This window comes from Polyodon spathula, chromosome 12 (assembly GCF_017654505.1).
Source record: "Polyodon spathula isolate WHYD16114869_AA chromosome 12, ASM1765450v1, whole genome shotgun sequence".
Classification (NCBI taxonomy): Eukaryota; Metazoa; Chordata; class Actinopteri; order Acipenseriformes; family Polyodontidae; genus Polyodon; species Polyodon spathula.
The window spans coordinates 30,866,959-30,894,192 of record NC_054545.1 but is presented as its reverse complement, the minus strand read 5'-3'; the positions used below and the strand labels follow the sequence as shown (position 1 = coordinate 30,894,192).

The 27,234-nt window shown below is 38.5% G+C and overlaps 1 protein-coding gene across 1 annotated transcript; it reads right to left on the bottom strand.

Moving 5' to 3' along the window:
• Window positions 1–2,708: 2,708 nt before the first annotated feature.
• On the bottom strand, window positions 2,709–11,161 carry LOC121323797 (spondin-2-like). Its single transcript, XM_041265013.1, has 5 exons — window positions 10,942–11,161; window positions 10,047–10,270; window positions 3,951–4,142; window positions 3,669–3,837; window positions 2,709–3,208 (listed from the first exon to the last, which is right to left on the bottom strand). Exons 1-5 carry the CDS (start codon window positions 11,159–11,161, stop codon window positions 3,030–3,032), a joined length of 984 nt encoding a protein of 327 aa, XP_041120947.1. The 3' UTR covers window positions 2,709–3,029.
• Between the last annotated feature and the right edge of the window lie 16,073 nt (window positions 11,162–27,234).

Sequence of the window (27,234 nt, the reverse complement as noted above, 5' to 3'; positions counted from 1 at the left end):
TATATATATCCCAACAAGAGTGTGTGTGTGTGTGTGTGTGTATATAGCAACAACATCAGACAAGCCTTGCGGAGAAACAGCAGGCAACAATAGTATGCACTGCTCGCTAATTATGTATAAGAAACTAGAGAGTTGCTTTGATGAGTATTCAGAATAAGTAAAAAAAAAACAAAGAAGATTATTGTCTAACAGGGTTGGTAAAAAAAAATATACCTTAAAATCTGCCAGTGAATCACAGTTATTTATACCAAATGAATTTGAATAAGAAGAATAAATCACTTCAGGTAGAAAGTCTTTTTACTCTTTTAATCAATGTGTAAGAATAAGGCCATGACTGGCAAGTCTATTATAATTTGCACTCCTAGCAAGAAAAAACTGAAAACAAGTATTAAATAGCTCCTACCTGTCTATGTAGTGCTGAATAAAAACAGCAGCTGCCTGGAAAGAATCTTCAGAGGACTGTATGTGCTTCAAAATGAAATGAATTAAACATGGACAGTGGTGCTTTCAAGCATGAAAGGGGATGTTAGATGTTAAAGGTTCTCTCTATTCCATTTGCATGTGTGTAGGCCTAAGCAGTACCCATCTGTTTCAATAGCTGCACTGAGTCTTGAAGCGATTAAGTGCATCTCACTGCCAGGAATCAATGAAGCAAAGGCTGTGGAGGAGACCAGTGCTGTTAATCAGTGTGGAACATTTTCCAGAATCTTGCTCATACTTGCCCAGATTTATTTTCCTTGTCAAAAATACTTTATTGCAGAAATGTGAACAAACAAATGTGTTAAACATCCATTTCATTGAAGAAATTAAATGTGACCAAACAAAAAAAAAAAGTTCACAATAATAGAGAGGATAACTCTCTTACAGTGCACTGCATTCAATGTATGTTATACTATACTGTGCATCAAGCTTATCTTTTCTTTATTTCATGTATATTTGATTTCAGTTTATGACAATATTTAGGAATGTGAATGTTTTATGTCATTGTTTTAATGTTTTAAGCTGTGGTGCCCTGTAGAATTTTAAACAGGCCATAGTTTAATATATAACCAAGCCCATGGTGAAAATGTCAGCTCTATATGGGTTTCATGCAATGTTACCTTTTTAAATAATACCTACATATTGTCCTGTTCATAGGTGCTATTCAATCAGACTTCCAGGCACCCCCAAAACACATATATGCAATGCCTGGAAAATGTGATTGAATGCCACCACTGAACAGGGGATGATACCATTCCAAGCATATTTGAAGAGGAGGGAGGTGTGTATCCCTAAAGATACTGGGAAGGGAAACAAGCTGGTCAACTGCTTTGAAGACTATGTAAGAGTGTATTAAACAGACACCAAGGTGTCAAACTGTACAAGTGGTTTACACTTTGGCTTGAATAAATACATTCATTGAAATAAATTCACATGTTCACTTGACTTGACCACCAGAGGGAGTTGTGAATACACAAAAGAGTGTGGGTGCTCAACTTGTTAACGCTTTAAACAGCAGTTTCTTAACCTCCTCACCTCTAGCCTTTTCCTAGACAGGAACATTGACATCATCCCTTCAACCAGAGTCGCTAGCATTACGGATACCAAAATAGGAATATCTCTGGGGTATCCTATTCTATCCATTTGAATACAAAAAATACCATTCCTGTGCTCCTGTCTAACGTTGACAAAACACAATGTATTCATGAGGGACAGTTCCTTCTGAAGACCTTTTTTGTCAATATTTTTGCTAATTAATGATATAGTGTAGTGTGTCTGCAGGTTCAATGCATTCTGGTACTAAAACTCTCCAATAAAAAATACTTTGGAGGTGCATCCCACTTTGCATGTTGTGCACAGAAGAATGTGTTGACTTAATGCACTCAGAGATCCTGTATTATCCTGAGAGGGAGCTGAAAGCAGGTGAGGGTCCAGAGCTCAGACCTGCATCCTGGTATCATACCTCCCCATCTCTGATACAGAGCAGACATGTGGACCATTTGGGTATAGCAACTGCTGGTACTCGCTGGAATTCATTTGAAATATGTGGCCAGTTTTTTTTTGTTGTTGTTGTTTTTTTGTTACTTAAGGCCTGTGGCGTTAATGGCTCCAGACCCTGAACTCAGCCAGTGCAGTTTCAACTTCAATAATAGAAAATCATATACAGTGCCCCCTTCAAATAAAACTTAACTGTCAGCGAGTGAGACTGCTGACTGCAAATATATATATTTTTTTTTCATGCAATTAAAAAAAACATCTATCACATTTTTTCAAGGGGAAGCTTATGTTGAAAATATTATCATTAAGATCCTTTTAAATAAAGTAATAAACTAATTGGAGGTTGAACCAGCAACCCTGTGCTAAAACATCCAGACTAACAGTAGTTCCCCAATGCAGGCTGTAACACTCATTTCATATAAATTGTCTTCGCAATGCACAATTCTCATCAGTATATAAATATACACATTATCAATTCATGATTTATTCTGTCTGTTGCTTGACATTCAGTCTTCCTCTGAGATATACTCAACTGCACATATATTGAATAGTTTACCGGTACTTTACAAAAAAAGTTGCAGACAATAATAATTGCTTAACCCACTCCCTTATAAATGGTGTGTCTGTGTGGGTTTAAAGGACTACAGTACAAATTGCTATTTTCTTGGTATTTACAGTAAATGCCCCATTAAGAAAATAATATTGGTGCTGCTGGTGAATAGTTTGTGAGGAACATTGGCACAGGCTGCATACAGGCACAGTGTGGATGGTGCTGTGCTATATTACATTATATGAGCCTCCCCAAATAACTAGTCCACTGCACCTCAAATCTGACCTTAACAACCGTCCCTCCTTGTCACCCAGGACTCCAGAGGTAACAGGCTAGTGCATTAATCTACTGACACCTTTTCTCTATGTGAGTTCTGAATTCACACATCAAAACAAGAGGGTCTGTTTAGATTGCGGAGTGGAGGGGGAGTGTTGAATTTTCCTGAATGCTATGTGTGTTTGTCTGTATGGATCCACTCTCCCAGGCTTGTCCTGGCCAGGGTTCAGATGCAGTTGTCAGAGGAACATGTTTCCCCCTCCTCTAGGTCCGGGCACGCAGTTCCACTATTGGCCGGTTGAAGCAGGATGTAACGTGTTCTGTGACGGGTCCCCGGTCTGCCGCACTTCTCCAGACAGAGGCCCCATGAGGACCATCTTGACACCTCGCAGTCCAGGGGCGTCTCTGAACATGGGAGAGAAAACATAGCCTGAGGTCAGCAGGAGTGGGATAGTAACGTAATACTTCAGTCAGAGTTAAGCAAGCGTGATGTTATTCTATTGCTGGTGTCTTCACAATAACATTAATGCTAACGTGTTTGAATTAAGGATCATTGTTTGATTGCAAGGTGAATTACTGTATATACCGTAAAAAATAGTGTATAAGTCACACCTGTGTATAAGTCACAATGGTGTATGAGTCGCCCCGCTCCCCCCCTTTTTGAGACAACAATTTCAGGAAAAAGCTTATAGGTCACACCGGTGTATAAGTTGCGAACCCATTTTTAGGACTCCCTAAAAATTCCTAGAAAATAGACTTATACAAAGGTTTTTACAGTACTTTGAATTATCCCAGTCTCTCTTGAACAAGAAACATGCAACCTCAATATCAATAAAATTAATGATTGTAAAGAGTCAGCGCTCACCCGAGTAGCATTTGCTGCCAGCCTCTCGGAGGATGTGGTTGGAGAACTGCTTGTGCCTGGGCGAGTGCCCAGTCTGCCGTGTCAGGGTCACCCTGGCCAGAGGGGGCAGTTTTGCCAGCTTGGGGTAGTAGAAAGAGTTAGCGGGGTGGTTTGGGTTCTGCGATGTGATCTAGCAAGAGGGAAAAGGGAAATAAATAAAGAATGAGAATAAGAATGACTTCAGAACATTTAATAGATGTACCAGGATGCACGTTACTCCTGAAGGATATTATCAGCGCTTACCTGAGTGATGTTTTCCTGTGGCACTGTGAGATAGTTTGGGGAAGAAAAGGTGAAGCCGCTGTCTGTCCCCACATCATATGGATAAAGGTTAAGTGATACTTCCTGTACCCATTGGCCGCCTTCACAAAGATCAAGGCTGTCAACCCCAACAAACCAATCGGGGCTTGAAACGATTTTCCCCATCAGAGACAGCTGGGGGTGGTGGTACACAAGACATGTTAGAGAGAACGCTTTGTACCAACTGCAATCCAATCGCATATTCAATCAGTCAGCTCTCTGTTACTTTGTTTCATTACTGTTATAGTGAAACACATTTTGGCTTGAGTCTTAAATAATAACTATAATAAATAATAACTATCCATTGTACATTTTTAAATAGGTATATACCCTATTAACAAAGATATTTAAAGCATATGATAATACTGATTACTAAATATATATATATATATATATATATATATATATATATATATATATATATATATATATATATTTTGAGAGGTAATATTGTCCATATTGAAACTGTAAAGTACAAAAAATAAAAAAAATAATAATTAGGATATACACAAAAAACAAAACTACCAAAGCAGTCAGTTTGACCGTTTGGGGTTTTTAAATTAAATTTACTCCGCCTGTCTGGCAGACATGGGGCTGTGCATTTATGCCCTTTCCTAAATATATGTATTAATTATCCTGACAAAGTAGGAGATGTAGGGTTGCAAAAATAAGGGCGATATAATACCCTCATAACTAGTACTACCAGACCGGTCAAATTGACCACTACAGAGAAAACAATAGTATTTTGCTTATACGGTATTCTATTTAGTCATTTGCATTTATCAGTCAGCACTGTGCCGGTGTTGAACTGTGATTAGATCAGTCTGCAGTGTCTATTGTAATCAATCAGCCTTTTATAGCATCCACTGTCTGTCACGTGAGCAGTTATCGCCTTTTGTAACTCAGACACTACTGTCTGTCATGTGAGCAGGTATCTCCTGTGATCTATTTATTTTTAGGTTACTATATATGTCAGAAGTTCCCCAAAGGAATTCAGTCTTCCACAATTGCACTGGAGAAAGTGAAAATGAGCAATGCTTAGAGTTACTACCGAATTTATCTGAAAGTGAATCTGGAGATGAATACAGTGGCTTGCGAAAGTATTGACCCCCCTTGGCATTTTTCCTATTTTATTGCCTTACAACCTGGAATTAAAATTGATTTTTTGGGGGTTTGTATCATTTGATTTACACAACATGCCTACCACTTTGAAGATACAAAATATTTTTTGTTGTGAAACAAACAGGAAATAAGACAAAAAAACAGAAAACTTGAGCGTGCATAACTTTGTAGAGCCACCTTTTGCAGCAATTACAGCTGCAAGTCTCTTGGGGTATGTATCTATAAGCTTGGCACATCTAGCCACTGGGATTTTTGCCCATTCTTCAAGGCAAAACTGCTCCAGCTCCTTCAAGTTGGATGGGTTCCACTGGTGTATAGCAATCTTTAAGTCATACCACAGATTCTCAATTGGATTGAGGTCTGGGCTTTGACTAGGCCATTCCAAGACATTTAAATGTTTCCCCTTAAACTTGAGTGTTGCTTTAGCAGTATGCTTAGGGTCATTGTCCTGCTGGAAGGTGGACCTCTGTCCCAGTCTCAAATTTCTGGAAGACTGAAACAGGTTTCCCTCAAGAATTTCCCTGTATTTAGTGCAATCCATCATTTCTTCAATTCTGACCAGTTTCCCAGTCCCTGCCGATGAAAAACATCCCCACAGCTTGACGCTGCCACCACCATTCTTCACTGTGGTGATGGTGTTCTTGGGGTGATGAGAGGTGTTGGGTTTGCGCCAGACATAACGTTTTCCTTGATGGCCAAAAAACTCAATTTTAGTCTTATCTGACCAGAGTACCTTCTTCCATATGTTTGGGGAGTCTCCCACATGCCTTTTGGCGAACACCAAACGTGTTTGCTTATTTTTTTCTTTAAGCAATGGCTTTTTTCTGGCCACTCTTCCGTAAAGCCCAGCTCTGTGGAGTGTACGGCTTAAAGTGGTCCTGTGGACAGCTGCTCCAATCTCCGCTGTGGAGCTTTGCAGCTCCTTCAGGGTTATCTTTGGTCTCTTTGTTGCCTCTCTGATTAATGCCCTCCTTGCCTGGTCCGTGAGTTTTGGTGGGCAGCCCTCTCTTGCCAGGTTTGTTGTGGTGCCATTTTCTTTCCATTTTTTAATAATGGCTTTAATGGTGCTCCGTGGGATGTTCAAAGTTTTGAATATTTTTTTATAACCCAACCCTGATCTGTACTTCTCTACAACTTTGTCCCTGACCTGTTTGGAGAGCTCCTTGGTCTTCATGGTACCACTTGCTTGGTGGTGTCCCTTGCTTAGTGGTGTTGCATACTCTGGGGCCTTTCAGAACAGGTGTATATATACTGAAATCATGTGACACTTAGATTGCACACAGGTGGACTTTATTTAACTAATTATGTGACTTCTGAAGGTAATTGGTTGGACCAGATCTTATTTAGAGGCTTAATAGCAAAGGGGGTGAATACATATGCACTCACCACTTTTCCGTTATTTATTTTTTAGAATTTTTTGAAACAAGTTATTTTTTTCATTTCACTTCACCAATTTGGACTATTTTGTGTATGTCCATTACATGAAATCCAAATAAAAATCCATTTTAATTCCAGGTTGCAAGGCAACAAAATAGGAAAAATGCCAAGGGGGGTCAATACTTTCGCAAGCCACTGTAAGTTGTTGCCGCTGAAAATGGTTAAACTGATTCTGGTGAACAGTGCATTTGAGTAGGAGAAAATTCAAGCAGCAGTGAAAGTGCGGCCAGCGAAGTGCCAGGACCAAGAGTGAAAAGAAATCGCCCGGCGCTCCTTTGAGAACACCTGGACACAGAACCACTTGCAAAGGTACATAGAAGAGGACATGGAAGAAGAAGTGCTTCTGTGTTTTCTCCTGCACCTGTACCAGCCGTTTTGGCTAGCAGCAGATGTTCAGTCCAAATGTTTGATCAATGGCGACCCCTCCTTGTGCAAGGATGAGACTTGCCCAGCTAACCAAAGTTGGTGACAGTGTGATACTTTGACTAATGGGACCCTATTTACCACCGACAATTTTATTTTTTATCTCACTGCAATTGGCAAAAGAGTTGAAGAAGAAAAAAAAACAAGCCTGGTTGGAACTGTAAATAAACAAAGGAGAAAACTGCCACCAGATGGCATAGAAATACTGAAAGCTGGGTCTCGCAGGTGGTCTGTTCATGTGTTTTATAATGCACTGGATCTCCCAACTATCAACCATTTTATTCACTTATTTTAAGTTTACTGCACTGTGTTTACTTTTCTTTCTACAGAAACGTCTTGAAATTAATAATTTTTTTATTATTTAAACCTTTGGTATATTTTTTAGTTTTTTTTAAAACATACCAGTAAAAGTAATTTGTTAGAAAAAAAGAGATAATATTCCTGGCTAAGGGGTAGGGTGTTTTTTGCTGTATCTAATATTCTCATTATATTCTCACACATACCACAGATACTGTGCTACAGTCAGCACTCACATATCCGACCCTATAAAATTTTGGCTTCAGTGACGGTTAAACGTGTGTGACGCACATCTGATTATTTCATTTTGGCCCGTTCTAACCTTTTCCATTTTTTAGGAACACAAAAAAGATGTCAAAAACACATAGCTGAAAGGACAGTGTTTTATAATAAGTAGGCTTCCATTTAGATGTACTGTAATTGGTTTTACTGGCACAGTACTATATTTTCAACAGAAGTAGTATCTTAATTCAGAACAATATGATCCTGAAAATATCACTTCCAAACGAGACGACCGTGGACATGTGTCCTGTAATACATTACATACTTTTAAATCTGGTACTATTGTTGCAATATGTAAAATTCCCCATTAACTATGCAACAGCAAAATGAAATCAAAATGTTTCCCATGCACAGAACTGCGTACAACTTAAAAGATAATGCAATTTAGCAAAAGGTTAAAAAAACAGTTTCCAGAATTAAAACAGTATCCATTGCAGTATTGTAGAATATAGTGGTCGATATGGCCCTAATGTCACAGTTCACTTGCAAATGAAAATGCACAAAGGCAAATAAAGATCACAGATTTAAAAAAAAAAAAATACATCACAGTATCTATAACTCTTTAATGATGAACTGTTTTACATTACAGTGGTTGTTCATTTTATTGTTGCTGCATTTTCATCAGGTGAAACTGGAGGAAGCGCGGTGTAACTGCACAATTAAGATAGACTGCTTTGCGTATGCATGTGATGGTTAAGTGTATTAATTTATTACATATATATATATAATGAGGACTGATTTTATTCTTAATACAAGGACGGTAAAACGTGACTGACATATATCTGAGTGTCGAATATCCTAGTGCTGACTGTACATAACATCTGGTTGACCTGCCCAGAAAAACAAAAACAAAAAAAAAAGCTTTGATTAATGTCTCTTTTTACATGACTTCATACTGGAAATATTACTGAGTTTAGAAAGGCTGAAGGAGGACTTGATAAAAGTGCCAACTTAAATTTAAGTTAAGGGCCATTTATTATAAAATCCTCCAGATGGTTCCATTCAAATGCTGCCTGTCCTTATATCAGCAACCAACAGCCAGCCCAGTAGAACCATGCCAAGATATTCTTATAAAAAGGCTCCCTTCTAATAAAGGATGCCCCAGATTTAACCTGCTGTTCCCTGACCAATGCTAAATACATTGTGTGGTGTCAGAAGGTTTCCAGGAAAAACACAATTTAACAATAATTAACCCATTATAAAATAATAAATAAAAGACATAATAACTGGAACCTGGACTCATTTGCTAAACAGTACTTTAGCACCGAACAGCCAAGCTGACGACAGATAAAGGAAGATTTTGAGAAAAATCCTAATACATTGATACTGGAGTTCAGAAGCCTGAACCTCTGAGAATGATTATAGGAGGGACATGCAAATGAGGCTGCATGCTCTGTAAAGAAGAGACAGGTAAAAGGTATCTGAATGCATTGGGATACAAAGTACAAATAAACTGTCCCGACAAACATACAGCAGCATGATTATCCTGACATGCTCAGGAATAATAAATAACTAATGGCAGATTCTGTTCAACCCTTTTCCATAAGAGAGCGCAACACTGAAGGTTTACACCGACGTTGCTCTGAAAAGCTGAAAACCAAACAAATAACAAATAGCATGTAACACGTCATGGCAAGCGCATTCATTGGCTTGTGTCTGCTGTGTAAGCGGATGATTGATGTCAGTGCTCTTGGAAGGTTCTATAATCCGCTCTCTTCATCCACAGAAAAGGGATAGCACAACCAGTACCAATGCTAGCAATCCGATCTTCACTGCCAGCCAGTCTGGCCTTGCACTGCTTTAACAGGGATTCTGCACATTTCACTTCTCAGAGGGATCTATTCATATGAATAGTCCTTAAAATACTTGTGTCCTTAAAATACTTGGGTTTCCTAATTCGGGTCATGGTCATTCCCTTTGAACTTTCATAGGTAAGCTGGTTTGATGGTGACAACACGCACGCAAAATAGTGAAACTGATCTAGGTGGAGGGCTCTGATTTGCATGGCCTGACTAACATTCAGGGAGATTGAATTGACTCATTGCCTCACTTTCTGGCTGCTTGGGATGTATCGCATAAAGTTCATTATAATCTTTGTGAGACAGGTGTATGCCAATGAACACCTAGATAAATCAACGATTTTACTGCGGTGCTCTTGAAATGACAGATCTTTTCTAAAAATACAACCACCCCCTGTAGTCAACATAATCCTCTCTGACTTTTTGGGGGATTTTACAAGCCTACTAGCAGTTACAGTGGGTATTTGTAACTAGGGAGTGTTTTTTTGCTTGAACACTTATGTTCTTTTAAAAAAATAATAATAATTGTACATATGAAAAGTCGACTAACTTGCTAAATCAACACAAGTGTCCACTTATCTTAATGGTGATGCTGCAACAAAATAAATGTGCTAGCTAATAAACAGCAAAGAAAATCCTAGCAAGCACACTACAGCAGTGCCCCTGTGCCTAGCCTTACCCGAGGGCTCCTGGGCTGCATGTGCAGCTCTGTGGAGGTATGCCCAATCCCATTAGAGATGCCTGGAGCCCTGTACACACCGTGGACACTCCTCATACTCTTCTTCACCTCTTTGATCTCTTTGATGAGAGCGACAGTCACCCCCCTCTCTGCAAACATCTGCACCCCCTGACTGGCAAGGGAGCCCTCCTGCCACAGGTGGAATCTGTTGCTATGGCTGACCGCTTGGAGAGAAAATAACCTTACAAAACTCTGTGCAGAAAAAACCGCCTCCAACATTGTGACACTTTATATAAGCTGTGCTAAAGAAGATCCTTGGAAAGCTTTGTGACAACAGGACAAGCAGTACTTGTCCCAGCTGTCTGCTTCCAGTGCATCTTTAGACTGTATTTCAAACCAGCTCTCCAAAAACCATATATCTTTTATTATTAAGGTTTAAGTATTTGCCATCAAACTGGAAATGTTGACTTTGAAATACAATCCTTGTTTTGCTGTGAATGCAAAATCAAATGCCTTGGCCTAATTTCTCTTTGGATACGTCAAGAAATATTTAAGCACTGACTCTGGAACTTTGGGTGGTCGGGGGATGGGGGTTTAGGATGGCGATTGCCAGTAGCAATAGGGAATGGGAATGCCCAGGCTGGTCATGTAGGTCCAGGTGGTCATGCCACAATGCATTATAATACTGCTAGTCCTGCATCAATTAAACAATAAAAGATACCTGAAAGCATAGAAATCTGTCCTTCAAAGTCACCAGGCCAACACTAAGAGAACCACATCAAGAATTGTTTTTAATACCTTTCTTTTGAGCTAAAGTTTGTAACGCCGTATTTTAACATTATTGCCTCCATGAACTCCAGTCAGTCATCACTCAGAAGGATGTTTTTTCGCTTACCTATGAGTTTGGACCACTGGGCAGGAGGTCTGAACATAGGATACTGCTTGGGGAATGTTGTTGGATTCCTATGCCCAGTAAATACCAGGATGTAAGTGGCGGGACTCCTGGCTGTGCATGCCGTCTGATTGGCTTGCTGGAGAGCTCTGCCACATGACAACCACAGCATCACTGCCAGGGTCATCTGCAGCCAATTAGGAGGGAGAAGCTCTGCTGACATAATCTGAACAAAAAAAAGACAATCAGAATGGGGCAAAAGCATATGGGTGAAGTATGTTCAGATAAAACATCCAACTTGGATTGTCCCTTGTTTTTTCAATCACTAAACAGCTGAGATCCCAGGGGACTGCAGGTCAGTTATGGAGCAGACTGTAATGAATGCACACCTACTTGTTTGCCACGACAGGGTCTCCGGCACTGGACTCTACCCTCAGCTAAAACAGGCTGCAGTCCTTTTCAATTCTCTGACTCAACTGTCAAAGAAGAGTTTGTTTGTTTTAACTAAGTAGAACAAGGATATATGTCCAAAATTGAACATAAAAAATAAATAAATAAATAAAAGTAAAAAAAAAACAAACAAATCAACATAACTAATATCAAGGCTACAAATATGAGAACGTCTTTAACTCTATATTCTAGTCCCATTTAACAAAGAAAAAGGAAATGATCAAATAATAAAAAAAGCAACTCTTGGAGTACTCTATATAACAGTATAAATACACAATATACACGTACATATCAAAACAAACCAGCATATACCATGCCACAGTATTGTAAGCAGGACTGTACCATTTTCTATTTTTATATAGCATACACTGCATGGGCTGGCATTTAAGCAGTGCTTCTATCATTTCTTACTTTAACAGTATTATACTTCTAAATAAACGGTTCGTTTACTGGTTCTGGTAGCTGAAGTGCAGTCAGCACTTATTATTTTTGAAAGACAGATGTCTCTTTATGTTGAGATTACAAGTAAATAATTGTCTGGAAGCAAGAAGCAGTGTTTTCATGACAGCAAAATAATGAAGAGAAACCAAATACATTTCACAAATATCTGCAGTCCTTCATGTCATCATTGCATGATATTTCAACATGCTTGCCCATGCTTGCATTCTACTCTGGAGTAAAGCAGTTAAGCGATTCTTCCAGGAGAAATGCAATCAAGCTAAGAAAGCAGGCAGCAGACCCACGCAATACAAACATTTATTTCACCCCTGGCAAGCTTGCACAACTGTTACATTTTTCCAGAAAGAAATAAAATACTGATGTTTGTAGTACTAGTTCTTACTAGTTATGATTTATTTTAGAAAAAAAAACAAACAAAAAAAAAACATGCAAAGGCAAAGGCTTTCAATCTAATCCATTAGCCCCTGAAACAAATACAAAAACAAAAAAACAAATAAATAGCTTTAAAATAATTTTTGAATTGAAAGGCTTACCAGGACCGTTGATGAGTGAAAGGCAAGGAGCCTGTTGCGTAGAGGTTGCTGTGTGTAGTCCCCTTTGCTTCTTTGCTTCCCTCAGAAGGAGTACCACCTGTCCTCTTTTTATGGATGGGAGGTACCTCCTCTTTCCCTCATTATTGTAACACCATGTATGGAAAAGGCATTGGCCATGTGGAAAACTTGACTGCTGTAAGCAGATTGTCTTCTCCATGACCATTAACTCTTTCTTTTGCATGTGATTGTTCTATCCAGGCATTCTATCTGCAGATGCTGCTTCTAGCTGGTGGAACTCTGCCTCTTTCCAGATGAAAGCACAATACACATGACGTAAGTTTATTTATTTTTTTGTTTGTTTAATATAGAAAGATCGTGCAAATCAAACATTCTCTGAAAGTGTATTCAATAATGCCATGCAGCCCAAGGTTACATTGCTCTGTATTCATTTTTAAATTTTTATTTTCAATCCAGTGCCCTTGTTTCAGCTTTTTTTTTTTTTTTTTTTTCAAAATTAGAAATAATTTTAAAAGAAAGATAATGTAAATGTATTGGCTTTTGTATATAACAATGTTGGGTCTTAGCCCGTTGTGTTGCAGCTCTTTCAAAAGGTATCATCTGTTGCTTTTTTTTCTGTCATTATGGATATGATTGTAGCTACTGTTCAATACTTGATTATAATCATTATGAACTCTTGTATGAGTCTGCTAAATATATAGCACTTCACAGCACCATTACACCAAACTGGTAGGGCTGCTGCAGAAGACACTAAAGACGGAAAGGGATCCAATCACACACGTCACAGACCTGCCCTTAATCAGGAGGGCAGACAGGAAATCAGGGAGCAGTAATCTACAACCACATGTCCTCTTTAACCTCTTACCCAATACAATAGTTCATGTTTTGGTCTATTACACAAGCTGACGTGAACTTTTTTACATTTTCTTAAGTCTTGAAATGGTTGTCATTGAATTTCATGAGTTTCCTTTTACTAACCTTTACTCTGCTGCCTTTAAGCACTGCAGAACTTACAAAATACTTCAGACATTGTGGAACATCCAATAAGAACACAACTGTGGCAAGCAACCCCAAACATGTAGGCAACAGAACTAAAGTAAGTTCCAAACAAAATCACTTGTGGCTGGATCTATTTTGTACGGAGCATTTACAACTTCAGATATACCGTATCTTGTTGGTGGAATTCTGTACCCGGTCTTTGAAATTCTACTCTTGAACAACTTTAACATGACAGCTTCCTGGACCTGGACTCTCTATATCAGTATTTAATATTTCTGTCTCAGGCTGTGGGCCCTCTTAAGAGTTCAGATTAATGATAAGGTCCACTCTTTGTGTGTTACTGATATCATAAACAGTCTAGAGTTCCTGAAAACTGGATGGCAGTTTTGTAATAATTGTTCTTATTAAATCTGCTAGAAAGGGCTCTCTTTTTTTTCCAGCAATAACCAGATCAACGTGTTCCAGACTAATTAAAGGACATTTTTCAAACATGAAAGGTCCATTCATCATAAATGTTATTTTAGTCCTATCTGTGGAGGAAGCTGTGACAGAAGTGAAGATCAGCACCGGCTCGGACAAAAATGGAGATTTTTACAAGAATGCATCTGGTGTACGCTGCACTAATCTTTTTATTTAGATTCTGAGCTGCAGAATGACAAGTAGATCAGTTTGGGGAGTTTTTACACACAGGAACTGCCAACATTTCATCTTTTTCAAAGAACCTGGCATTGTAAATTTGCCAAAATAAATAAAACAAATGTGGTGACCACAAAGCTCTCACTTCTTTCTATCAGCTCTTGTTGTGTTTGGGCTGGCTTTCAGAAAAGTAGGTTAGGGAAAATCAAAAACAACTGCTTTTAGGTGATTCATATTATACATGCTTGTTTATCTCTGAAGATTATTTGAGATTAATACCATATAGACCTGGAATAAATCTGAATTGTTGCCTGCCTAAAGCTATTGTGGGTTAATAGAGACCTGTTATTTAGTGCCTGTTATTGCACTTTTACAGTACAACTGTAGAAACACGTGATTTTTATTAATTCAGAAAACCTAGGCACATTAACTCTTAGAGTTACAACACATCTGGAATTCTAGTGTTATAGTAAATTGGTCCAAAGTGAAAAATGAAATAAATAATTAACATTATTTATTGGTTCATATAATCCTAACACTTATATAAAATGATCACTGTAAAATTCTGACACGTAGAATATAACAAATGTATAAGTACATTCCTTTGAATGACAGCATCCGTTTTTCAACAAAAAAGAACCACTCAGCATTTATTTGACAAATACTTTGTAAAAGTATGGAAAAAAGCAAAAGCTTATTTCTTACATGTTTTTAATCACTATGATCATTTAGATTTTAGATTCCATGGATACAGGTTGAAAAACATAATCTGCTGTAAAGCACATTTACCCATAGTGGCAGAGTTTGGCAAACTTTTTTTGTATGGGTTTTCATTGCTATATTAAAATGTGTTTTTATATTTATTGTTGTGCTGCATCTATGAGGCTGGTTAAAATCGTATTCATCCAATACAAGACTGTGAAGCACTAAAAGGCATCTACCATAAAATAAAGCCTGCTTGTTCAATTTTTTAAATTTATATTAACAGCCACAAATTCTTAATGTAATCCAATGGAATATTAAAAGAATGTGTAGTAATAGAAGTCTTTAAGCTTTTTGAAGACAATGAGAGAAACTTCAAGTCGAAAGTATCTTCCAGTATAACCACATAGTCTACCATTGAATGTTTTACAGTTATAGATTAATGTTATGAGAACAGCTATTCCATTGGAATTTGCGTCTATTCTCCTGAAGTGTCACCAAACACAACTTCCTCCCCCGGTGCCTTTTTAAAACAGTTCTCCATATCAACAGCTTTGTTCCACTTATAGATATCCAGCTCAGCTTCGCAGTGTAGAGGATGCTGGCTCTAGTACAACAGAGACAGACAGAAGCAGCTTCCTACCTCCAGTTCAATTAAGGCTTCTTCCTGCCCAGGAGAGGACCCAGGGGAAGAGAACAACATAGGTCGGGGTCCTGTGCGATGTAGGAAGCAAGCACTTCCTGTTTGGATAGGGCTCAGCTGCAACACTATTGGCTGAGTTAGTGGACCACTTGTATCAAGTCCTGCCCCAGCCTTGCTGGAGGATTTAATTTTTTTAAATTTTATTTATTTTATTATTACTTTTTTAAAATTTCTACTCCCACATCAACCAGCCAACCAGACCACCTTTCCACAAGTCCTGTTTTGTTTTGTTTTGTTTTATAAGCAGTATATTTTCAAGGTAGCGTTAATTTCCTACCCATGTTTTTATTTAAAGCTTTTTATAGACTGAAGCATACACTGATAGAACTAAAATGAAGGACAGGTGATGTCTTCAAAACAAGACAGATCCCTCAGATTCTCTGATATGAAGCAGGGCCCCATTGTAAGGACCTTGAGGCATGAGTTTTAGGGTTTGATTTCTTAAGTGCATTTTCACATGGGGTGGGATGTTAAAAAAACATGAAATGGGTTCAAAACCAGACTTGACAAAGCTGGGGCATGGGTGATTTTAATGCTAATAGATTTAACCACTGGTCCCACATCTTGTTTCGTCTTTGCACAGAGGGAAAAGCTTAAAACTGGCCTGTAATAATAAAGGATAGACTTCAAAACACAGGTAAATTAACTACAGGAACCATTACTTTGATCCATCCTCACAACCAAAGTATATTGTGCTAAGAGCATGTGGTAAATATCAGTAAATGGAAACTATCGTGTAACTAATGTAATTCATGTACCTGTATTTTGAAATGTTCAGCAGTTCCACAATGACAGTGTTTCCGTTTATGCTGGTTTACTGTTTCAGTCATATCTTACAGGTCCACATGGTGAGATAAGATCCTCAGATGTCTTTGAAACCCCAAAGCCAGCCACTAATCAATGGCCCTGCTTTGGAAAACCAAATAACCCAGTTTGAGGGCACTTTGCTCATTGGAACGGTGCACAGAGAGCCTCAGCCCCCACAACAAGATAGGGAGGAGAAAAGCTCAGGAGTGCATCTGGCTGCAATATGTTTCCGTCTTAGCAACAAGTTGAACTTGCACAAATGTGTAGGGGGTATCAGCTGGTCAGAGACACAGACAGATAAAACATGCATGGCTGTGAACCTAAAGTGAGAAACAGCCTCCTACATGGCTTTGAAGGTGTTCTACTCCTATCAATGGCAGACTCTCTACATCGTCATTGTTAACACACAACCCGAATGATGACAGACAAACCTGCAAACATGCCCCCGGCTCACACCGTCTTACTCTGCTGTACTTAGGAGGCACTCGCATTAAAAGTTCTTTCGTTTCTTTTCAACTTTTAAGTCATGAAAATGTACTTGTTAGGTTAGCAGAACAACACAATCACACACTGAGAACGATGATTTGAAGAGCTGTCTCAGGAGTCTGCAGAAGTGTTTCAAAGGAGTTCAAGATTTTAATTAAACACCTTCTGCCAGCTGAGAGCTCCCACAAAAGCAATCATAGTTTACTGATAGCTTGAACTTAGATTTGCTGAATTAACTTTGCCTGTATTTCAGAGTCAGACACATTTCTTCTGCGGTCTATAATAATAGTAATTTCTCCTGGTAGGTACAAATAAGCACATCATGCCATGAATAGGATTATATTGAACATTTAGGAAACACAGCTGACCGCAGCATTTTCACAGCTCCTCACAATTTGACAGAAACTATATTTTAAACCAGGCAGGTTTATACACAGCAGCATTCTTTGAAAGTGTCCAACTGACATTATACTTATTATATACCTGCAGGCAGGTGCATCACACAGGTCAAGGCAATCCACACACAGGCGAGGGCGGATGCGAACCCGGGACCTCTCTCACTAAAGCATAGCGCCGATACTTATGTCTTTGTATGTGATTACATCATTTACCAGCCCTACTGTTGCCTTCCCCTGTGCACGCTACACTATATATATATATATATATATATATATATATATATATATATATATATATATATATATATATATATATATATATATATATATATATATATATATACACATATACATACACACACACACACACACACACACACACACACACACAGTGGCTCTCAAAAGTATTCACCCCCATTTTTTTTCCACATTTTATTGTGTTACAACATGGAACCAAAATGGATTTAATTAGGAGTCAACACAAAAAAAGTCCACAATACTTATGCAATTGATTGCATAAGTATTCACCCCCTTGAGTCAATATTTAGTAGAGGTACCTTTGGCACCAATTACAGTCATGAGTCTATTTGGATAAGTCTCTACCAGCTTTGCACATCTGGACACTGCAATTTTTACCTATTCTTCTTTACAAAATTGCTCAAGCTCCGTCAAGTTGGATGGGGACCTTTGGTGAACAGCAATTTTCAACTCTTTCCAAATATTCTCAAGCTTTCCAGGCCCTGATGCAGAGAAGCATCCTTGTAGCATGATGCTTCCACCACCATGCTTCACGGTAGGGATGGTGTTCTCAGGATGATGTGGGATGTTAGGCTTGCACCAAACATAGCGCTTAGTGTTGAGGCCGAAAAGTTCTATTTTGGTCTCATCAGACCATAGAATCTTCTTCCACTTGGTCTCAGAGTCTCCAACATGCCTTCTGGCAAACTCTAGCCAAGATTTGACGTGACTTTTTTTCCACAATAGCTTTTTTTTTGCCACTCTCCCATAAAGGCCAGTTTTGTGAAGCACCCGGACTATTGTTGCTGTGTGCACAGTGTCTCCCAGCTCAGCTGTGGAAGACTTTAACTCCTTTAGATTTGCCATAGGCCTCTTGGTAGCCTCCCTGACTAGTGCCCTTCTCGCCCGGATACTCAGTTTTTGAGGACGGCCTGTTCTAGACAGATTCACAGTTGTGCCATAGTCTCTCCATTTCTTAATAATGGACTTTTCTGTGCTCCGGGGGGATATTCAGTGCCTTGGAAAAGTTCTTATATCCTACCCCTGATTTGTACTTTTGAACAACCTTATTCCGGATTTGCTTTGAATGTTCCTTGATTATCATGATGTAGTTTTTGTTAAGAAATGTACTAACCAACTGTGGGACCTCCCAGAGACAGGTGTATTTAACCTGAAATCATGTGAAACACCTTAATTGCACACAGGTGGACTCCATTCAACTAATTATGTGACTTCTAAAGACAACTGGTTGCACCAGAGCTTATTTAGGTGTGTGATAGCAAAGGGGGTGAATACTTATGCAATCAAGTATTGTCTGTTTTATATTTGTAATTAATTTAGAACAGTTTGTAGATTTTATTTTTCACTTCGACATTATGGACTTTTTGTGTCGATCAGTGGCAAAAACTTCTAATTAGCCAAAGGAGGAATTTAACCCCCTCCCTGCTGATCTAAAACAAACAATAATGCAAACACAAATGAGAACAGAAATGATTCATAATGAAAACATTACAAAATGATAATAACAAATTAGAGGAGGCGGACAGGCACTTCGTCACAGCACCTTTGGCAATGCATTACTGTTAAAGGATGGCTGTCTGGATTTTGCATTATTTCACCATTGAACCAACTGAAACTACTTATCTTCCTAATACAGATCTACTCAATAGTTAGGTATTAGGGAAGACCTCATTTGCAAAATATCATGGTAGTACTTTATATTGTATTTCACATCATACACCAGCTTCATAAGTCATGTTATGGGGATTTTTTGACTGTGTATTTTGGAAGCAGAAATCCTAGCCTTGTTGACATCCATCTTTTGTGTGTAAAACCATCCGGTTAAGTGTGATGGATCTGTGTGCGAACACACTTTGTGACTGTAGGAGATACAAAGGCTTATTCGTAGACTGTAAGATGAGAGCGTGTATTTCAGCAAAAGCCTCTTCAGGTTTATTGCATTATAGCGTGCTGCAATCCTTTTTTTTTTTTTTTTTTTTAAATAAATAAACACACTGGGTAATATAAATATATAGTAAACTGAAACAGAAACAGGATAGCCCTGTTCTAGACTACAGAAATAAAGGAAACCAAGGTTGTTAAATAGAAGTTCAAAATGTCAAAATAATTCCCTGTTAATATAGCACACGTCACACATAAATACATGTTTCTGCAGGGAGTGTGGAGTGTTAAATGAACATAGCTTGCTCATCAGCTGCATGCAGATGCGCAGGTGTTTAACCTTTCTGCTTGTTAAAAATTCATATGACTTTGCTACCACAGGACATCAGTTATCCCAGTAGATAATTATCCATAAATCTTGTACAAAAACTAAATAAAACCTAAAAATATAAAAATTTTAGGTGGAAAAAAAAACTGGTTGTTGTTCCCCATTTTCTCTTCTAGCACTGAGTCAAGGAAAGGTTATTACTGTTAATATGGGCAGAATTTTACAGGTCTAATTTTCTCATTGCAGTTCATGTATATCTTGCGCCTCGAGAGCAGCTTTTGAAATGGTCGGTGTGGAATTTAAAGGAATGGATCAGTGTGTTATGAACAAGCTGAACGACTGGGATCTATCGTTAACTCTTTAATTTCACTTGTACAAATGCACACCTTTTATCCACAAAATCATTTTATGAGAGTCATGTTGAAGTGGATCTGATTGATGCATCGATAGTGGTTTGCCCAAACGTCAACAGCTTTCACTAACCCACCAATGTATTTGAGGGATGCCTTTTTGCTAGCAAAATCATTGAGAAAGTAGCTTCAAATGTAACTTTATTCTTTACAGTCTAGCTCTGGGTTCTGCAACCCTAATTCTGAGCCAACCCTAATTCTATATTTGCCTGCTGCTGAGTTTGTTGTGAGCTTGTTTGGACAGTCCTAACTGTTTGTAATTTAGGTTTTTGTAATTTTACAATTCATCTGTATTTCTTTCTTTTTTAATTCTAATGTCATTAAATATATATTTTTTTGCTTAAAATGTAGTCTTCTCTAATTTTCTTTACCCCGGTTTCCTCCCCAATTTAGTGTGCCCAATTATTATCTGTATCCTCGGCTCACCGCTCACACCTTCCTCCCCCACCCCCCGACTCGTAGAACGGAGGCTGGAGCACGCGTCCTCTGAAACTTGCTCATGCCAATCCCTCATTTTCCCACAATATCCTAAAACAGTGCTAGAATTATGAACAGCATCATCTACAGTGTAATACATGAACCTGCATTAGAAGTGTGTCCAGATTTAGATTGCATTACATAATGCACTGAAAAAGAACGGTCGCAGATCATTGCCACTGACTGAGGTGAAGAGCACAGCTTAGTCATGTTACCAGGGACTAATAATGCCTCTCTTCACATGGACAGGTGAGAATCCTTCCGGTTGCCTTGACACGTGATGATAGCTCTAACAACCTTCACTTGGCTACTACAGCAATGGATTCCTCATTGTCCATGGAAACGCACCTTGCAGGACACCTGGTAAAGACAAGACACCACTGACGAGCCTAGCAGAGTGGAACTAAATAAGTCATTAAGACATTTTCTCACCAGCTTCTAATATAATTATAAAGCTCCTTCTCCCATAGGCAGCATGGGAACAGGCTGCAACTGGACAGCACACATAGGGTTACTATAGGGATGCCCTATAGCCATTGTGACAGCTCCTGCTTCCACGCTCAGACAAGCTATTGTTGAAGACTGTTATTATTACCTTTACTGTTATATATACACACACACATATATATAAAATAGTACATTGTCCTTGTCATATATATATATATATATATATATATATATATATATATATATATATATATATATATATATATATGACAAGGACAATGTACTATTTTAATCATTTATGACATGTCACAAGCTGTATCACACCCAGATTTAGCTATGAGCTCATTTTCAGTGGCAGTCCCTGGGCAGGTGTAGAGAATGGAGGAAAATAAAAAAAACAACACAAAAACGGAAAAAGAAGATAATACAAATAAAGTAACATTTACAGAAGGGAGCAATTTGCAATTGATAGTTATAATGCAATTATAGGTGGTTGGGATATTCAGTCTCCTTTAAGTGTTTGTCTGAGCTACGATGGGTGCTCAGTGGACCTACAGTGGTATATTTATAATAGTCTCTTTATGCAGAGCTGAATGAACCTGCTTGTTTCAGAGGGATGGGAATTATTGAAACATACATTGCACCTAAGGAGCAGCCTCCAGGACAGTGTTTGCAGCTGAAACAAGAAGACAAAAAATAAATACTAATAATAATACTGACAGGTACCCTCAAACGTATGTAACGCTATATGAAAAGTCATTTTTAAAAATGCATTTGGTGCTCTCAAAACACAGCAGCTGCTAAGTCATGCAGATTGGAGCTGATCAAATCATTTCCCCTTTTATTTAGTTCACTGATTTTCCCCATAAATCTTCGGTAGCTGTGATTTTATTTATAACACACTGGAGACCGGTTGTTCTGTTTTTTCCAGACACTGTGAAAAAAAAGAACATCTGACAGGCACTTCATTATACATTGAAAGAAAATAAAAGACACATTAAAACAAGCATCCAGCGGCACTGTGCCAGGCTTCTCCTGTACACTATTGTGCTTTTCAGCAAAGAGGGAAAAGCTATCAGTTACAGAAATTAGCAGAGAAGCACTGGGAGCAAGAGCTCTGACTGAATGATGACATCTCTGAGTGGAATGGCTATCTGCGTTCCTGGCCCCCCGCTCAGCTGTCAGTGTTTCCAAAGTACAGTGGCAGTATAGAATGATGACTTCTGAAATGGGAAGATACAGCTTGCGATTACAAATGCAGCTTTCTGACGGCCTTGCAACGCTGGCTACAGAGAAGCTTTCTGACACCTCGGTCGATGTTTCAAAGCTACAAACATCTGCGCTTTCTCTTTTATCCATAAAAAAATGGAGGATTTTTTTTTTTTTTTTAAGTGTTCCAAGAAATGCTAATGATCTGGCGAAAAGTCCAAGAAACTCGAGAGAAGACAACAGCATTACAGCATTGAACTCTAAAGATTTAGAAAGCGATGTCCACTGGTGGCACTGTTTTGTTTTTTTTTCACTAAAACATCAGCACGTTCTGTCATCACTACACATCTGACGAGCCTAGCAGAGTGGATATATAGTTGTAGAGTTCGTTCTCCCATAGGCAGCGTGGGAACAGGCTGCAACAGAACAGCACACATAGGGTTATTATTGGGATGCCCTATAGCCATTGTGACAGCTCCTGCATACACACTCAGTTCTCAGGAAGCTCAAGTGCACAAGTGTGTGTGTGTGTATATTCACCAACCTTGGATGTTTCCACAGTATGTTCTGTTACAACCTGAAATCATGATGCATTTAATGGAATTTTTTTCTTTGATTTACACAACCTACTCAACACTTTCAAATGTGAAAAAATTTTTTCTTTGATTTACACAACCTACTCAACACTTTCAATGTGTGAAAAAAGGGGGGGGGGGGGGGGGGGGGGGACAAATCAATTAAAAATAAAAAACCTGAAAAGTCTTCATTAGATAAGTATTCACCCCCTTTGCTATGACACTCCAAAATAAGCTCAGGTGCAACCAATTGCCTTCAGTATTCACACAGTAAGTTAAATGGAGTCCATCTGTGTGCAATAAAAGTGGTTCACATGATTTCAGATTAAATACACCTGTCTCTGTAAGGTCCCACAGTTGGGTAGTACATTCAAAGCAAAGATGCTAACATGAAGAACCAAGGAGCTTTCAAAACAACTTTGGGATAAAGTTGTGGAAAGGCACAGATCAGGAGAGGGATGTAAAAAGATTTAAAAGGCATTGAATATCCCTTGGAACACAGTCAAGTCAATCATTAAGAAGTGGAAGGTATACGGCACCACCCAGAATCTGCTTAGAGCAGGCCGTCCTCCCAAACTGAGCAGCCGGGTAAGAAAGGCATTATTCAGAGAAGCGACCAAGAGGCCAATGACAACTCTAAAAGACCTACAGCTTTCCATGGCTGAGATGGGAGAAACTGACCCTGTGCCAACAATAGCTGAGGTACTCCACAAATCTGGCCTGTATGGAAGAGTGGGAAGAAGAAAGCCATTTCTGAAAAAAAGCCCATGTAAAATCCTGCTTCAAATTTCCAAAAAGGCATGTGGGAGACTGTAAATATGTGGCAAAGGATTCTGTGGTCTGATGAAACAAAAATTGAACTATTTGGCCTAAATGTAAAGCATAATGTCTGGTGCAAACCCAACACAGCACATCACCCAGGTAACACCATCCCTACTATGAAGCATGGTGGTGGCAGCAACATTCTATGGGGACAAAATGGATGGAGCTAAATACAGACAAATCCTTGAGTAAAACCTGCTAAAGTCTGCAAAAGACCTAAGACTGGGATGGAGATTTACCTTTCAGCAGGACAATGACCCCAAGCACACAGCCAAAGCAACACTTTAAATGCATCAAGATTTCAGTTTGTAACACAACAAACTGTCAAAACGTCCAAGGGGGGTGAATACTTAACATAGGCACTGTATATATATATATATATATATATATATATATATATATATACACACACACACACACACACACACACAAAGTGCCTATAGTATTCACCCCCATTGGAAGTTTTCACAGTTTGTTGTGTTACAAACTGAAATCTTGATGCATTTAAATGTTTTTGTTTTCCTTTGATTTACACAACCATCTCAACACTTTGAAGAGGGAAGATCATTTTTATTGTGAAACAACAGTTAATAATTAAAATAAACTGAAATGTCTTGGTTAGATAAGTATTCACCTCCCTGAGTCAACACTTGGTAGAACCACCTTTGGCAGCAATTACAGCTATGAGTCTTTTGGGGTAAGTCTCTACCAGGTTTGTACATTTGGATCGTGCAATATTCACACATTCTTCTTGGCAAAATTGTTTAAGCGCTGTCAAGTTGGATGGGGATCATTGGTGGACAGCAATCTTCAAGTCTTGCCACAGATTCTCAATTTGATTTACTCAGAGTGGCACTATAGAATGATGACTTCTAAAATGGAAATAAATAGCTTGCGATTACAAATGTAGCTTGCTGACGGCCTTGCAACGCTGGCTACAGAGAAGCTTTCTGACAACTCATTTGAAGTTTCAAAACTAAAAACGTCTTTATATATATATATATATATATATATATATATATATATATATATATATATATACCAATTATGATCTTTCAGTTTTGTATTTTTAATATATAACTTTTTTACCCTTAACAGTGTAGAGTATGGTGTGTAGATAAGTGGAAAAAATTTAAATGCATGAAACTCTGAGGCACTGACACAACAAAATGTGAAAAAAGTTCAAGGGGGTGTAGACTTTCTATAGTCACTGTGTGTGTGTGTGTGTGTGTATATATATATATATATATATATATATATATATATATATATATATATATACACACACACACACAGTGCTGTGAAAAAGTATTTGCCCCCTGTCTGATTTTCTGCATTTTTTGACATTGAATGTTATCAGATCTTCAACCAAAATCTAATAATAAATAAAAGGGACCCTGAGTGAACAAATAACACAACACTTTGATACTTATTTCATTTATTTGTTAAAGAAAGTTATGCAACACCCAATGCCCCTGTGTGAAAAAGTAATCACCCCCTTAGACTCAATAACTGGTTACGCCACCTTTAGCAGCAATAACTGCAACCAAACACTTCCTGTAGTTATTGATCAGTCTCTCACAGTGTTGTGGAAGAAGTTTAGCCCACTGCTTCATTCAGAACTGCTTCAACTCAGTGACATTTGTGGGTTTTCGAGCAAAAACTGCTTGTTTCTGGTCCTGCCACAACATCTCAATGTGGTTTAGATCTGGACTTTGTAGGCTATTCCAAAACTTTCTTGTTCTTCAATCATTCTGATATAGACTTGCTTGTGTGTTTCAAATCACTGTTTTGCTGCATGACCTAGCTGTGCTTCAGGTATGAGGTTCTTACTGTGGAATGCAGTATTTGGCTTTCGCCAGACATACAAGGGCCCATTTTGGCCAATAAATTCCACTTTTGACTCATCTGTCCATAGAACATTGTTCCAGAACTCTTGAGGATCATCCAGGTGCTTTTTTGGCAAACTTGAGAGAAGTATTCATGTTCTTCTTAGTGAGCAGTGGTTTCCTCCTTGCTACTCTGCCATGAATCCCATTTTTGCCCAGTGTCTTTCTGATGGTGGAGTTATGAACACTGACCTTAGCCGAGGCGAGAGAGGCCTGCTGATCCCTGGATGTTATTCTAGGGTTCTTTGTTACTTCCTGGACGATTTTATGCCTTGCTCTTGGAGAGATTTTGGCAGGACAGCCACTCCTAGGAAGATTCAATACTGTCCCAAACTTTCTCCATTTGGACAATATGGCTCTGACTGAGGTTTGGTGGAACACAGTCAAGTCAATCATTAAGAAGTGGAAGGTATACGGCACCACCCAGAATCTGCTTAGAGCAGGCCGTCCTCCCAAACTGAGCAGCCGGGTAAGAAGGGCATTATTCAGAGAAGCCACCAAGAGGCCAATGACAACTCTAAAAGCTCCTTTTTTTTCCAGAGGTCTTTAAACATTTCTTTTGATTGTGGCATGATGTGCCTTTAGAACCTGTGTGCTGACAACTTCACTCTGTGTGATTACCTTGCACACAAACAAATGAAAGAAGCACCAAATGTGTCATTTTTTCTCGTGGACTCCCTCTATATATACTACTACAACCCACAAAAAGATCTGACCAAATTCAATAGGAACAATTTGCAAAAATGCAGAAAATGAGACAGGTAGCAAAAACTTTTTCATAACACTTATATATATATATAATATATATATATATATATATATATATATATATATCTCCCTTGCTATAGACATAAACATCACATCACACATAGCAGTATCAAAAGCAAGTCTCTAAACATTCCACTTACTTTGTGGAGAACCATAGATGTAGACCATGTAGTTTTACCAAAACTAAGCATGTTGTTCCAAAGCGCTTTATAGAAATGTAGTATGAGGTATAGATTGAAAAGGCTGAGCAGATGCATAAAGGGAATCCAGAAAACAGCTAAAAACAAATAAACTACTATTAAGCTTTAAAGTGTGCAAAAATTAAAATGATTTGTTGTAGCCATTAACAATATTTATCCAATAGAGTTCCTGAGAAATATTCCACAAGCTATTGAAGATGGCAGCAAATAGTATAGCATCACTCTAGGGTACAGAGACATAGAGAGATCATCCAAACCAACCATTTCCAGACTTGGCAGCACTTGTCATCTAGGCTGCTTTTTAATAGTTTATGAGAATATTAGTTTAGAATAGCCGAACAGGGTTGAGAAAATAAAAGGAGAGGAGCCATGTGTTAATAATTTAAGGGAAATAATAACAAATAAACATGTTTCCAGTGTTAACACTGTGGCTTTCTCACTGGGGCTGTGGATTCCTGTGGTTCACAATCAGTTTACCCAGGCAGGCTACTACAGACTGAGGCCAGTCCAGCAATGCAGAGATTCAATTACCAAGTGCTATGGTTAGGAGAATGTGTTCCAAATGCACCTTATTCAAACAATTGTTTAAAAAAATAAAATAAAATTTGTGCCCGAGAACGGAGGTTCAGTTTGGTCCTTCAAGGTTCTACCCTTTGTAGAAAACCATTAAATGCATCATGTAGTATTTTTACCCCCAAATGATCAGTGTTTTAGCTGTTATGGTTTCCCCTGGTCAACTGTTCTACTCAATTATTACTCTCTGTATAAACCTCACTCAAACATGTGGCTCTTTAGTAGGCTAACAGTACTCCCCTCACCTGGCCCATGACTAAATCTGAAC